At 38.1% G+C, this 15,636-nt stretch overlaps 4 protein-coding genes across 4 annotated transcripts; 2 read left to right on the top strand and 2 right to left on the bottom strand. All coding sequences in view use genetic code 12, as the record gives it.

Moving 5' to 3' along the window:
- Nucleotides 1–1,911: 1,911 nt before the first annotated feature.
- On the top strand, nt 1,912–3,504 carry ARO9 (Aromatic amino acid aminotransferase II; the record flags this gene model as incomplete). The annotated part of the gene is made up of 1 exon (XM_001523049.1): nt 1,912–3,504. One exon carries the CDS (start codon nt 1,912–1,914, stop codon nt 3,502–3,504), a length of 1,593 nt encoding a protein of 530 aa, XP_001523099.2.
- A 236-nt stretch (nt 3,505–3,740) lies between these two features.
- GVP36 (BAR domain-containing protein) lies at nt 3,741–4,778 on the bottom strand (the record flags this gene model as incomplete). Its single annotated transcript, XM_001523048.1, has 1 exon — nt 3,741–4,778. The coding sequence occupies one exon, from the start codon at nt 4,776–4,778 to the stop codon at nt 3,741–3,743; it is 1,038 nt and encodes a 345-aa protein (XP_001523098.2).
- A 396-nt stretch (nt 4,779–5,174) lies between these two features.
- On the bottom strand, nt 5,175–6,887 carry HOM3 (Aspartokinase; the record flags this gene model as incomplete). Its single annotated transcript, XM_001523047.1, has 1 exon — nt 5,175–6,887. One exon carries the CDS (start codon nt 6,885–6,887, stop codon nt 5,175–5,177), a length of 1,713 nt encoding a protein of 570 aa, XP_001523097.2.
- Nucleotides 6,888–9,562: 2,675 nt separating this feature from the next.
- Nucleotides 9,563–14,947, top strand: ZDS1 (zillion different screens protein; the record flags this gene model as incomplete). The annotated part of the gene is made up of 1 exon (XM_001523046.1): nt 9,563–14,947. The coding sequence occupies one exon, from the start codon at nt 9,563–9,565 to the stop codon at nt 14,945–14,947; it is 5,385 nt and encodes a 1,794-aa protein (XP_001523096.2).
- Between the last annotated feature and the right edge of the window lie 689 nt (nt 14,948–15,636).

Raw genomic sequence — 15,636 nt, 5'->3', positions numbered from 1 at the left:
GATGTTGTTAAAGATGCGTAAGAGATGTGTAAGGGTAAATGAGATAACTGTGTGTAAAAAAAAGTGCAGATTAAACTCCGGTTGGAAATTGTATGGATTGTTAGTAGTGTAATTTTCTCTTGCGAAATGAGAGAGTCTCTCTGTGTGTGCGTGTATATTGTATGTTGTGTGTATACATCTCTCTCTCTCTTTCTCTCCTTCTCTCCCGGCACTTGTCTGCTTCTCTTCTTTGGTTTACTACATCTTTTTATTACCCTAATCTAAACAAACAAACAAAAAAACAAAAAAGGGAGAAAGCTGTACCTGTCAAACATCAGAAAAAAAAATAATAAAAATAATAATAATAATAATATAAAGAGATGGTGCTACCATGTGCGCTAACAATTTTGTCTCCTAATGGTTGACAGTAATCCGTAGACCTTTTTTTTTAATTTATTTATAATTATTTATTACAAATCCCCAACAGAGAGAGAGAGAAAGAGAAGACAAAAAGAGGGGAAGAGATGGAAAGAGCAAGAACAAAAAGAAAACAAATGGAGAGAAAATATAAAATAAAAGCGGCATTTAATCTCCGAAACTCTTTTTCTTATAGTTGCTACCATGTGTATTCTGATGAAGTTGATTCCAACCTTTAACTTGAAAAAAAGAAAATTGAAAAAAAAAAATTGGAATAAAAACTAAAAAAAAACAAATAAAATTTTGAGTTGGTGATAATTTACCTTTCCTTTTTTCGAATTTTATTTTTATTTTTATTTGCAAGAATTTGTTTATGGAATCTTATAATGATATCGAAACTAGATAGGCATATTGTCTTCTTGATCTTCCCTTTTTTTTTTGTGATTACGAGGATCTTGTAGTTGAGGACATGTTCAATAACAATACGTGATGTTGTTATATTTTGCCAAAGCCACAACTCAATCTGAGCTCACTACTTAATAATAGCAAATTCAAACGGCCTGCAAAACAATATATGACTAAACTAGCTCTGTAGTAATATCTTTATCTTTATGTATGTATATATATATATATATATATATGTATATACTTTTTTCCCCCTCTTTTTCATTATTATAACTATCTATATGAGATTGACAAGAGAGTAGGAATGATTGATTGTGGTAGTTGAGAACTAAAACAAGTAAAGAAAGTTAAGAAAGGAATAATTGTGACAAGATCAATTTAGACAATTCAATCTAAGTCCTTTTCCCAAAAAAAGAAGAAAGGAAAAAGGAAAAGAAAAAGCAAAAAAAAAAAAAAACTGTGGTGCTGGGATTCACATTCGTAACTCCGTGTTTCGGTTCCACAACACCTTTATATATATGTAGACTCAAATTGAGATTATATTCACGGGTTTACACATGTAGAGAATATCTTTGCAGAATTGAAATCACCGAGCTCCCCCTCCTCCCCCCTCCCAACGGAATTGAGCCGCATACTTGCCTCATTAAGGAAAGTGTGGGTGCGGATTCATTAGAGTTTATCATCTAATTTGCCAAAGAAAAGAGCGAGACAGAGAGAGACAGAGAGAGAGAGATGTATTTTGTCTGTGTGTGTGGGTGTGTGTGTAATTATAGATAAGAGATGTAGGGTTGTGTTTAAGGACAAAGATAAATACTACTATGGCTCCAACTATTCAAATATAGAAAACAAAAAATGCATTACTAATCCATGCACTAATTGCAATATATAGCTCTAATTCTTTTTTTATTATTATTTTTTTGATTTTCCTTACCAAGGTGTTATTCCAACTTTTGAACCACAATATAAATACATTGAAAGTTGGAGTCTTGTCTCGAATGAAGTTTCAACGTCTTTATTAGCAACAAATCAGTTCCAGTTTGTTTAACTTTGTTTAAAGTCGTACTAGTTAAAGTTTAGTCAATTACTCACACTCACACAGTGTTTATAAATATGGCAAAATCTATCGAGCAATTAATATCCAAAAGAGCTAAGGGGCGTACTTCCTCTCACTTTACTAATGGTCCTTCAGAGGCACCGCCAGCTGGGTTCAAGCCACATCCAAAACCATTGTTGTTATCGTATGGTACGCCAAACAATGGGTTTTTTCCTATAGATTCACTCGATATCAATTTGGTCAATTTTCCATTTGAACATCTTGACAAATACAATCTGCCACAAGACTCATTGCAAAAATTGTCCATTTCCATCAAAAATGGCAATGACACCAATGGCCAAAGCAGCAAGAACATCGATAAAGAAAAAGAGGAGTTTCCAACATTTCAAGTAACAAGACATTTCGACGACCCAAACTTGACCGATTTGTCAACTGGTTTACAATATGCTGCTGTCGAGGGACATGCACCTTTGCTTGAGTTTACCAAAAATTTCATCACTAGAGCTCACAAACCTGCAAACGACGAATGGGGACTGATTATCACTACCGGTGCCAGTGATGGCTTAAACAAGGCAGTAGACGCTGTTTTGGATAACGGTGACGTCATCTTGATTGAAGAATTCACCTTTACCCCATTCCTTCGCTTTGTTGATAATGCCGGTGCCATTCCAATACCTGTCAAAATTGCCTTGAGCAGTGACTCAAATGGACTTGACTTGGATCATTTGCAAAGTTTATTGGAAAACTGGCAGGTCCATCACAAGGATTTACCCAAGCCAAAGGCATTGTACACCATTGCCACGGGACAAAACCCCACAGGTTTCACCCAATCTGTGGAGTTTAGAAAAAAAGTATACCTGCTCGCGCAAAAGCACGATTTAATAATTATCGAAGACGATCCTTATGGATATTTGACCTTGCCCAAATATGAAGCGCCATCAAAAGATGGTTTTGAAACTCCATTTAGACGTGAACTGGCAAAACTTGCAAAGCAATTGACCATTGATGAGTATTTAAAAGATCACCTCACACCCTCGTATTTAGAGCTCGATTTAGATGGCAGAGTTATTAGAGTCGAAACATTTTCCAAATTGTTTGCTCCAGGTTTGAGATTGGGATTCATTATAGCTCATCAAAAGATAATCAACGTAATCAAAAACTATGCTGAAGTCATCAATAGAGGCGCTTCAGGTGTAGCACAATTGATTGTTAATGATGTTATCCAGGGAAAACTAGGCGGAGTAGATGGTTGGCTCAATTGGATCTTGAAGATGAGAGCTACATATCTGCTTAGAAAAGACTTGCTTGTACACACAATTCTCCAATCTGAGGCGTATAAACAAGGTTTGGTGGATATAATTGACCCCAAGGCAGGAATGTTTGTTACTTTCAAAATAAAGTTTCTTGATGGTAGACCAGAGGACGAAATCGTTGACAAAGTCCAACAATTATTCTGGAAGATTATTAGCTACGGAGTCTCTGTCGTGCCTGGTAACAAGATGACAGTTGATGCCAAGTTCAGTGCCAGTAGAAGCAATTTCTTTAGGTTGTGTTATGCCCCAGCTAATAACGACGAAGATTTGGTTGAAAGTGGCAAGAGATTAACAGAAGCAGTGCTCGAATTTTACAAAAATGGTGAGAAATTTTAAATATACACTACAAAAGTGCAAAAGTTCAAAAGTGCAAAAGTATAGAGTATAAAAATTATAAAGTAATACATCACTAAAGTTTGTTTCTTCTCTTTTTTTTTTGTTTTTTTATTTACAGAAATAAAAAAATACCGAAAAAGAAAAAATAAAAATTTGGGCAAGAGGGAAGGGGAAGGGGGAGGTAATTGGATCAAGTGTGAATCGCTAGAGGTTATGTAATGAATTTCAACTTGAATTTACAATTCAAACTCGCCACTCTCTTTACCTGTTTGATTATGACCAGAGCCGGCAGAAAGTTTATTTTGCTCCTCAATCAAGTTTTCAAAATCGCCCACCATAGAGCCTAGCAACTCGCTGGCCAATTTGTGATAGGCCAATTGCGCTTGAATCAAATTCAAAAACTCTTGCAATGGTTTTGCATTCTCAACAACATTTTGCATAATGTTTATGGCATCCTCTACTGTATTGGCAAATTCGTCTTCGGCATTCTCCATATCGACACGCAACTTGCTCTCCTTTGCAGGGTTATTGCAATTGGTCAAATTGTATCTAGTCATATCGTAATCAATTCTCTTTTGCTCAACCTTACGTTGGATATTATTTGATTGTGAAATCAATGAACGTAAAGTGGTTTGCAATGGCAAGTTGAACTTCTGTTTGATCAATTGATCCTGTCCAATTCTTGCATCAGCAATCTTTTTGAGACTTGAGGAGTACAAGTCAAGTCCCTTTATCAATGGGTCGGAACTCTCACTTTTAGTTGTTCCTGCTGCAACACTAGCCAATTGAGAGTAGTCCTCATCAGCACCTGTTCCTGAACCATCGGTGAGTACACTAGCATCAGTAGCTCTGCTCAATGCATGGTACAAAGTTTTTGGAGGTTTAAAGGTCTCGTCTGGCTTAATCAATGCCGCCTGCGCTTCAGCCGTGGTGGTGGCTTTCGACAAATTGGAGAATCGTCTAGTAATATTTTGGCTGAAATCAGTAAAACTCTCTTGCAAGTTCAGTGGATAATCATAACTTTCATTTTCGTAATTCGTGGTGATCTTCAATACATTCTTATATAATTTCTCAATGCTGTTACACTTTTCAGCAAGAGCAATGTATTCAGTGGGCAATTGGGAGATATCGTCTGCGTTAACTTTACCAATCTTTTCCTGCACCATACGCTGAGTACGCTGTGCCAAGGGGAGAACCTCGTTGTTGAAGTCAGTGGTGAGCCTGTCGCCAAACGACTTGAGATCTTTGGTGAAGTTTGCAAAATTGAATGACATAATTGAAGGAGGCCTGGTTTTAGTAAAATTTTGGTTGTGTGATTGGTTGTGTGATTAGTTGTGTAACTACTATTGATGTGAATTCAATTTCAGAACAGATAAACAGTTCAAAATTGCAACAGTAGTCACCAGTAGAGAGACAATTTTAAGGGTTATCTGTACAACAAACTCAGTTTTAAAGTTCTCCTTGTCGCGACAATGCAAGGTACATCTGGATGCGACAATTGCGCCACCTACAACTTTAAGACCTACTACTTCAACACTAGTTAATTGATGAATACTGCTATTACTATTGCTACAAAAGACCTGAAACTAATATATTTGCATTTTAACACTATTTTTTACACTATTTTTGCAACAGTTTTACGACAGTTTTGCAACAGATTTACAGCAGTTTTACAGCATCTTCAATGCTTCCAATCTGATATCCACAGCAGATGCACTCTCTGGGTTCTCATACAAATGATGCTTTCCTTCCAAAAGCTGTGCGTGCACGGATCTCAAAGCCCGCAAAGTATCTTTTTCATTAATCACAGCGCTAATATTGATTTCATTAGCACCTTGACTAATCATCTCAATGTTGATTTGCTCATCTGCCAAGATCTTAAACATATTGCCTGCAATGCCAATAAAATTGACCATTTGCTTACCAACAAGCGAGATAATGGTCATGTTCTTTGTAACGTCGACTTCTCCCATTTTTTTCAACTCTTGAATAGCATTTTTCAATTGTTGTTCCTGATCATTCTGGATTGATAACGCCATGGAAACATGAACTTCTGAGGTGGAGATCAAGTCAACAACAAGTTTGTACTTATCTAGTGTAGTGAAAATGTGTGCAAGGAAACCATGACTGAGAGTTTTTTTATTCGAGTGAATGTTGATAACCACAATGTCTTGTTTTGCAGTAATTGCAGTTGCAGACCGCTTCTTGTGCAGCGAGATGTAGCTTTGTGATAAAGTCTCATATGCTGCAGGTGGATGTGGTGGAGTTTGCTCGCCACGTCTAGCGATATTGTCAGGGTAAATAATGGTTCCTTTACCCTTTGGGTTTTCAACATTTTTGATTCTGATGGGAATTCTTGCCTTGATGACTTGCTCCATGGTGAAGGGGTGGATAACCTCACTCCCGTAATACGTTAATTCAGCCGCTTCTTCAGGTGTGACACTTTCCAACAATCGAGCATTGGGCACTTTTCTGGGGTCAGCTGTAAAGATTCCATCGACTTCTTTCCAAATTTGTAGTTCTTCAGCTTGAAGTCCCACTGCAGCTAATGCTGCACAAAGATCGGTGTAACCTCTTCCAACACCATTGAGTAATCCACCTGGTACGACACCAAAGTAGCCGGTAAGCACGGGAATGACATCATTATCGACATCGTTATTCTCACCTTTTTCACCAACTTCTTCACTTCCGCTTACTGCTTCGTTAATTCTAGATGCAATCTCTTCTGAGATGAACTGGTAAAACTTATCATCAAATCCATTAACAAAATTGTAATTCAGCGGAATCAAGTCCGATAAGTTGATGTACACGGCCTTGAGATCATGGTCCTGCATCAATGCAGTCATAAACAAACAGCTCAATTTTTCACCCATTGACATTATAGAGTCTAGAGACCTAGGGCTGATCTCGCCAATGATTTGGCACGCATGGAGCAATTCTCTTCCATGTTGGATTTCGGCCTTGATGTCATTCATCAAGTGGTTCTTGATCGCCAGTAACTTGATCAAGTTGGTACAATTGTCGATATGATCTTGCTCAATGACACTTAAGAGAGATTCGTAATCTTGGTTATTCGAAGCCAACTCTGCCAGTCGGATCAAACGAGAAGTGGTACCCTCCAGCTTAGTGTTAGAGGATCTTGCTGAGCAAACAACGGCGACTTTGTTCAGCTTGTTGAATACTCGTACAATGTTTTCCACAATTTCCTCGGCAAACTTACCAACAGAAGTTCCGCCGAATTTTTGGACAACCCATCCTTGATTATTCCTGCCTGCTGCAGAGGAGGACAAAGGCGACGATAACGGAGAAGAAGGTGTGTGGCCGGACTTGAAGTCGAGAACCGAGTTGTATGACCGTGCCGATAAAGATGGTGATTCAGACATTGTTTATTTAAATAGTATGTTGATGTGCTGAAATTAGTGTCTATTAATGTTTATTAGTGCTTGTTTGGTGCTTGTTTGGTGCTTGTTTGGTGCTTGTTTGGTGCTTGTTTGGTGCTTGTTCCGCTAGTTGAGATTAGCCTGTGAAATAAAACAGCCAATGAGTTATTTCTTCAAATGAAAAAGAAAAAGGGACAAGTTTGCAAATGACGTGGAAAGAAGATTATGTTTGGCTATTTATTTTTTTTTTGTTTTCTTGTTTTTTTTTGTCGTTTTCTAATTTTAGTTGGATAGTTAAGGAAGGAGAGGAAGTTGGAGTTTTGCACCTATTAAATGGGGGGGTGGTTGAAAAATTTTGAAAAAATAATGAGTCAATTCTTGTTAGCGCCTGCTTCCGGTTACTTTTTCCTACATTTTGTGTCACCATCAGTTATTTGTTTCTCTTTTTCTTTTCGAATTTTGTGACACCGCCGGAACAGGGCAGGCCACAATCAAATAACAAAAGTTATAGTAGAAAGAATTAGTAGCAGCAGGAACTGAGTACATGCTAAATGAAAGATACTAAGTGGAAGACACTATAAGCAGATTTTGGACATCGAAGCTTAGGTAATAAAGTGTAGCATATTGTGAGATTATTTCGTGGTATACTAATATTGCTTAAAGCTTGGATGATTACACTATCTCTTTTTTTTTTTGTTTGGAATAAATAAGTTCTTTATATATGTATATATGTTTTCTCCCTAATTTGATCTATAATCAATTAGTTAAATCTGTTTGACTTTTTGCGAAGGAGTTCATGTTGAACTTAATTTCATTTGTATTTAAATTTTTGCACCGATATATATGCAAAAAAAATGGGAAAAAAAAAAGAAGAGCAATTTTTGATCAATGTTGGAACATGTAAATTTACTACTCATCTCAGGTCAATATACTACTCATTCTAACCTGACAAAAAATACAAAAAGTACAAAAAAAAAGACCAAAATAAAAAAAATTATAAACAGTGACTTGAAAAAGATTATTTCTACGTTCTTTATTCTATAAATGATTAAGGAAGTGAAAAAAAGAACGATAAAAAACAAAATTACAAAAAAAGAAGCGCAAATATCATGTGACAAATGCGTGACTTTACAATATATAAGTGACGTTGCGCAATATTTCCGAAATTGGACAGAATTAGACGATTCTGGCGCGTCTGGGCCATCCTTTCCCCGTTTCTATACATGGCCTTTACTTTCTCTCTCTCAATGTATAGAGACATCTTCTTTTTCTACTGATGAGAGAGGGGGAGGGGGGGGGGAGGTAGTGGAAACAGTAACGTAAATGCAGGGATATAGAATTATAAACAGAGCCCTGTAAAAAACAATCAAAGCCTTTTGGACTAATGGCGGGACCAAGTAGTCTTGATTATTAGTAAGAAAAAAAAGAAAAAATAAAAAACCACAAACATACACAAAGTGCTATCACCGGAAACGTGAAATCTAGTGAGTACTTGAAAATGCTTTCTTGGAAAAGGAGGAGGGGATGGGGAGTTGGTAATTGAACGCAAGTTGGGAGGAGGAAGTTTCTTTACTCAAGTTTGCCAAAAATGTCAAAAAGGTACAAACCATTGGTCTTTGTTTCTTTTTTTATTTATTTTTTGGTTTTGTATTGCTTTGCTTTGTTTTCCTATATATATGTATATATATATATTTGGATAATTTAAAATGCTTGAATACATTATACGTTTCAAAGCACATTTTTTAATTTGAACTTCAATCCATCTCAAATAGCAGTGTAGGAAAACTATGGAGTTTGAACAATTTATCTTCTCGAGTGTCTATTACTCAGCTTTATTGTTTTCTTTTTGCAATTGTTGCTTCTCACATTATTACCAATCTGTTACCAGTCTATAACCAGTATTTCTAAAAAAAATTGCTTCCTTGCCATTCACTCATATTTTCTTTCTTTTTTCACAAGTCTTGTATAAGAACCAGTGTTGGATGACAACGTACTACTACAATTTATTGTTGTTCACTGTTTAATTGTAAGTCATCTTCTGATTTTGTAGTGTAATTAGTATAGGATCTCCTCCTACACTACGCATTATGTGATTTGCACTGTCTTTTTGTACTGTCTTTTTTTTGTTTTTATTTTTTTTTATTTATTTTTTGTATTGTTTTACCTTACACGTCCAATCTCGTCTTTTAGAACTGATCTACCTGGAAATACACGACAACCAAAGCAGCAGCAGCAGCAGCAACAACAACAACAACAACAACAATAAGAATAATAATAGTAGTAATAATAATATTAGAAACAACTACATCTACTATTAGTACCAATACTGCTACTTCTTTTTTTCCCACAAGCACATTCACCACCAGATCTTTTCATCTATAAACGCTTTAGTGCCAACTATTACCACCACGACCACCACCACCACCACCACGACCACTGCTATTTGCAAACACCCTATCTTTTACATTTATCTCACTCAACGCTGAACAGAAATACTTAGCGTTTACATTCATTATACTATCTCAACGCAGGCTATTTATCACTGATTTTCGTTTTTCCCTATTCATACACTTACAATTTATTCTTCACCAAGTGAGGAAATACTACAACATATATATATATATTTTTTCTTCAAATCGAATTTGTCAATACCACATGCTTAGCACTACTTCAAAGTAATGTCCCAGTCTTATATGTCTCTGCAAAATGATCAAAGCCAGAATCTGCACTATGAGTCTGCAGTCCAGGACCTTGAAAAAGAGAAACAGATGGTCACTGCCTTGAAACGAATGTCTATTGGTCATTTGATGCACTATGATCCAGATCTACCACCAGGCACCATCGATGAATTCAACCCATTTTCCGGTAACTCGCACCTGTCTCCTTCCGCCCAGAATCATTTATACGACGAGGATTTGATTCCTCAAAATACACAATCACCATACCAATCAACACCCCTTTCATCGCAAGGCGGTGCTTCAAAATCGCATGCTCGCTCGAGCCCTGACAATAAAAATGAAACTAGCACCAGCAATCGTCTCCAAACTTCGAGTCCACCAAAACGAAATAGTATATACGACAACACCAGCATTCTAACTTCCGAAAGTCGTGATGAATACTTTGATGCAGAAGAAGACCATGTTTACGAAGCATCTGGAAACTCAGTATGGGTACCTGCAAACATGCACCCGCAAATCAACCCCGACTCGTATAATACGCTCGTCAAAAACCAAGTTGAAGAAATACTAGATAAAAAATTGTCAAGGCAAAAATCTCAGCTTTCTCGGAAATCAACATTATCGCGATCATCTTCCGTATCAGATGCTACCGAAGTAGTTGTGCATAGAAATTCAATCAAGGGGAGGTCAGAATCGCCAGAAACGGAGAACTTGGGACTTACATCAGGCACATCGTCATCACCATCGAGATCCACTTCAAGATCTGCATCTCCACAAAAGGACACATCAAGCAAACGTGAATCATGGTACATGAACCACAAAAGGTTTCTGAACCCTTCATTAAAAGAGCTAACAAGTGAACTAGAACAACTATCGAAGAAAGCAGGGTTGGACAAATCGGATGCAGTGACAGTCGCAAGAACGTTATCCTCAAACTCATTGGGGTATACTGATGTGGAAAAGATGGCTTTCGACGAATTAAGTGAGGCAGATGAGGAATCAGCAACATCAAGTACATTGTATTTACAGCAGCGCCTCCAGCAACAGTTCCAAATAACTCCCGAGCTTGGACTTGGAAGTGAAGATGAAAATGAGAATTTGGAAGAATATGAACATGAACGTAAACAAGAACATGACCATGACAATTATGACGAAAATAAACACGAACATGAGCTAGGATACCTTCAAGAGAAGGAAAATGACTCCAGAAATGGCGGTTTTGCGTTGAAACGAAGTCGAAGACCAAATTATAGAAAAAAGAATTTCGAGAACGAAGCTTCGCCCATACCAGGTTCTAAGGAAACTCTCCCCGGAACACCAACACCAACACAACGCAAGTATAACACAAGAAACTCACAATATCTATTCAGTTACAAAAAACCTACTGACCAGAGCCCTGACTATGCAAGTCCAATAGGCACACGGAATCAAGGCTCACAACAGCAACAATCTCACAACATTCGGAGTCAAGCTTCACCAAAAACTCCAAGTTTAAGTCCAAGTCCAACTCCAGGCTCAATTCCAGGTACCGGTCTAAGCTCGAACCAATCAGCATTTGAGCAAGGCTTGAATGATCTATCCAATCTTTACTATGGTGGCCAACAAAGACACCACTCACCAAGAGATTCTAAATCGCGTAAGGAAAATCCTAATCTGAACCGATTTTATAGCCAAAATCATGCTCACGGAGACAACAATGTGTATCGTCAAGGTGATAGGCGCCATGACCCCAGACGTTCGCCACATATTGGAACGCCACAAACTGGACCGCAATACTCGAATTCCCCATATGGCCCAGTCCAAGGCTCAGGTACACGTTTGCAAGCAACACCTCGTGGTTCTCTGCAACTAACACCAACACCAACATCAACACCACTACCCACACCACCATCACAACAAGAGCATCAACAACAATATAATCAACATCAACAACAGAAATCACATTATGCACATAATATAGATCATAACTCTCACATACGTTCGAGTAAAAATTCGAACACCGTAGCACTGGATTCTCGAAACCGTTATCACCACCATCAGAATCAGAGTCATCCTTCAATTCATGCATCACCTTCCCAACGTCGCGCTGGACATAATGGCTCCGCGCCAATTCGATCAGCATCAAATACCAATATAAATGATTTCATGATTTCAACTCCTACACAAACACGACATCATTCTCCTGCACTACCAAAAAAGGAAAGAGAATACTACAAAATTCAAACCGGCCCCAGGGTGAAAGATGTTCCGTCGAAATCGTATACAGAAAGGCAACACGGTTCTGTAAAGCCTACTACAACTCCCGCCAGTACAACCACTACTTCCGCTGTTAACGTTGCTGCTGCGCCGAGATCACAGCAATTGCGTCAAAACTTGGATTTGCTACGTTCCGAAATTAATGAATTCAAGGAAAGTTTGAACAAAAGTGAAGCACATCAACAAGATCCCCGTCAACACGAACGAGAACGAGAACGAGAAGCATCCAACAAAAAAGAGCATGCTAATTACGACCAGTATTATCGTGTTCAAAGAAATCAACAACAACAACAATATGCAAATAACAAACTTAGGCATGCTGTACAACCACTTTACTATCCACAAGCACAAATTCAAAAACAACAACAACAACAACAACAACAACAACATCAGAAAGAACGATTTTTTGATCAGCTGCAGGGCTTACATCGCGATGATGTCAACTACAATATTCAAGACAATCACAACCAAAAGGCTCCAAATCCTCCAGATATAAGCTTTGACGTAAGCTACCAAGACTTATCAACTGATGACCCATTGGGAATGGAGAAAGAGATTTTGGCTGATTTAGGAGAACTCGATAATGATCAAGAGTTTTTAAATAATGGCGTCCAAGAGACTGCTGTTGAGCCACTAAAAGAATCTACTCCCGAGAATGAGAAGGATGACTTTTTTGCAAGCATACCTACTGTTGACAATGACCATTTGGACCTAGTGGAGCAAGATCAACCCCCATATCAAAACCAACTTCAAGACCAAAACAGAGCTGATGGAAGCTTGCCTATAAATTTTGATCTGTTGGACAAAGATATTCCTGATTCTGAGCCTGACTCAAGGAAAAACAATGAGGCAATTGACGTGGATGAGTCCTATGATATATCTCCTATGCTCAGCGAATTTGAGCTCAATCAGTCTACCCCAAAGCAAGCACAAAAAGCGCCATCTACCTCAAATGTAAAAACATCATCTAAAGCCACTAAGGTCAATACCAAGCTCTTTAACAAGGTGAGCATCGAAATCATTGATTCGGATAATTATGAAAACAAGATGGGTAAGAAGAAGAAAAGCTTTGAAAAGGATGTTGGCGATGTTGGCGATGTTGGCGGTGTTGGCGACAATAAGAGTTTGAAAAAGAAGAAATCATTTGGTTTACTTACGCACCATGCACCAAATGGTGCTGGCGATAGTGATTTGAGTAAACTTAAGAAAAAGAAAAGTTGGAACTGGTTAAGAGAAAGGTCAGCAAGTATGACTTCGCTCGACATGTCGACTCTACCTCCAGTACCTACTGACAAGGTACCTATACGCTCTTTCTCCAACCCAGAGGGTGGTAAGTCAAGTGACACCAATGTCAAGCAAGGAGATTCTCAACTTCGAAGATCGTCTTCATCGCAGATTGAACGGGCCGCCGATCGTGCTGAGCATGTTTCAAACCATTCGGAGAAAGAGAATGTTATTTCAAAATTATTCAAAAAGAAATCTAAAGCGACCCTCAGTAGTGCGCATTCGATCCAATCACGCGAAAGTGGTCAACTGGGAACTGTATTGGATAGTGAATCTGATCGCGATCGCGATCTTGATCTAGTACATGGTCCTGAAAAAAGTGTGAAGAAGAAATCCAGCGGTCTTTTCAAAAAGAGATCTAAAATGAAAATGGTTGACCACAATCGCGATCCAAATAAGGCAACCTCACCTTCTCTGCACATTGGTGTATTAGAGACAGCGGGACATTTGGATGTGAGCAATAGTGGTCAACAGGGAAAGGAAAATAGAGAACCAATCGAAGAAAGGAATTCTTTTGATCATGGACGCACTGTAATCCATCATTTTAATGGTAAGCAGCTCTTACCTAGTAACGAGAATCCTAGTAGCATTAGAATGGTTGATGAATCTGATGATAGAGTTGAAAAACCGATGAGTGATGTAGTGGTTGATACACCGACTGGTCTTATACCCGAGGCTGAGACTGATTCTGCTAATGTTGAAAATTTTGCAAATGAAGAGACGAAAAACTCAGATTCTAAGAAGAAGCGTCGACAGAACCGTTACAAGAAAAAGAAGGATGAAGATGCTACTTCAGTATCGTCGTTTAGAAAAACAGAGTCACAACCACACCCACACCCACAACTGCAACTGCAACTGCAATCACAGACAGAGACAGAGACAGAGACAGAGATAGGTCATGAAGAAGGGGAAGTTTTGGATGGTGTAGAGGGCGTTAATGGTGTGGATGATGCAGCCGTTTCCAGTCCAACGCCAGCAAAAGAACAATTGCAAAAGCAGGATATACAAGAAAAGCTTCAGAAAGCAATTCGCCGTACATCAAAGGCCAATCAGCCTATCCAATTTACAGATTCAGCATTTGGATTTCCCTTGCCACCACCGTCACAATCTACTATTGTTATGCTTGATTACAGGTTCCCTGTTCATGTAGAACGTGCAATTTATCGATTGTCTCACTTGAAACTTGCTAACCCCAAAAGGTCGTTGCGTGAACAGGTCTTGTTATCCAATTTTATGTATGCATATTTGAATTTGGTTGATCATACTTTGCACGTAGAGCACATGAGTGAAGAAGGCAGCAGAATTGGAGACGACAATCATAGCAACGATGGCAATGGCGATGAGGATGACAATGGTGAGGGCAATGGCAATGAGGATGACAATGGTGATGGTTTTGGCGATGGCAAAGGTAATGATTTTAGTAATGATGACAAAGATGTCGTTATCGTTAACGATGGAGAGGACCTGTCAGAAGCAGGCAAACAATTTAGAAGAATGGGTGTGGTTAATGGAGATGTTAATATAGTCGAAGTGGGGGACATTGATGACATTGATGAGCTAGCCGGTGCAGAAGAAACAATGGAGTATAACGATGACGAATTTGCCGAAAATGAAGTTATACTTGAAGAGGAGGATATCTTGTTTGCTGACAATTATCGGTACAGGGACGATGCTATGAATGGAAAGAGTTATGGCCGAGTAGCAGTGTATGATGTTGGAGATCATGATACGGAAATTGAAAGAGGCGGAAAAGAAACAGTAACAGCAGCAGCAGCAGCTGCAGCAGCACAACAACAAAATGAAACGGAAAAGGGCAATGTTAGTGGCGACATAGTGACAGTATAAATTAATTCAAGTTTAGAAACTTATGATAATGATTTAATTATTCTCCTTTTTTTTTTTGCTCTTTTTCTTTTTCTTTCTCTTTTACTCACTCATCTTTTATGTTTCTATGCTTTCCAAGTAGTTGGTCAAGAACCTGAGCAACGTCATTTTTCTTGGGTCGCTCAATTGTATCTTAATTTGGGTTTGAATTCATTTTCTTAAACCACTATTATTGTGCAAATAGGCAGTTGGTGGTGTATATTGCGGGGAGGGGAGGAGGATGAGTGTAGGAATTAAGAGCCTGGCGATGATGTGCGGTTTCTGTTTCTGTTTCTGTTTCTGTTGTATTTATTAATTTATTATTTATTATTATTTTTTTTTTTTTTTGCGTAGAAGAATAATTTGCAACCAAAATTGATAATTGAAGCACACCGAAAGAATCTACAAGATGCATATTCACCGTAACACAGTATACAACCAAAATATGGGCCTCAACATGTAACTTCTTTTGACAAAGCTCAACCACAACTAACTATGAACAAATATGGAGATACCGTGTCCACTATATAACCAAGAATTTGAAGATATTATGATGAGTTGCCCAATAAGGGTGTCTCAAACAATAAAGAGAATATAATTTGAGCAATGATTTATTATAGAGCTCTGGATATTCAAAATGCCAAAAAAAAAGAGAGGAAACATGATAAAAG

This window comes from Lodderomyces elongisporus, chromosome 5 (genome assembly GCF_030384665.1).
Source record: "Lodderomyces elongisporus chromosome 5, complete sequence".
Lineage (NCBI taxonomy): Eukaryota > Fungi > Ascomycota > Pichiomycetes > Serinales > Debaryomycetaceae > Lodderomyces > Lodderomyces elongisporus.
Note: the sequence above shows the minus strand (reverse complement) of the source record. Positions and strands in the feature narration are given on the sequence as shown.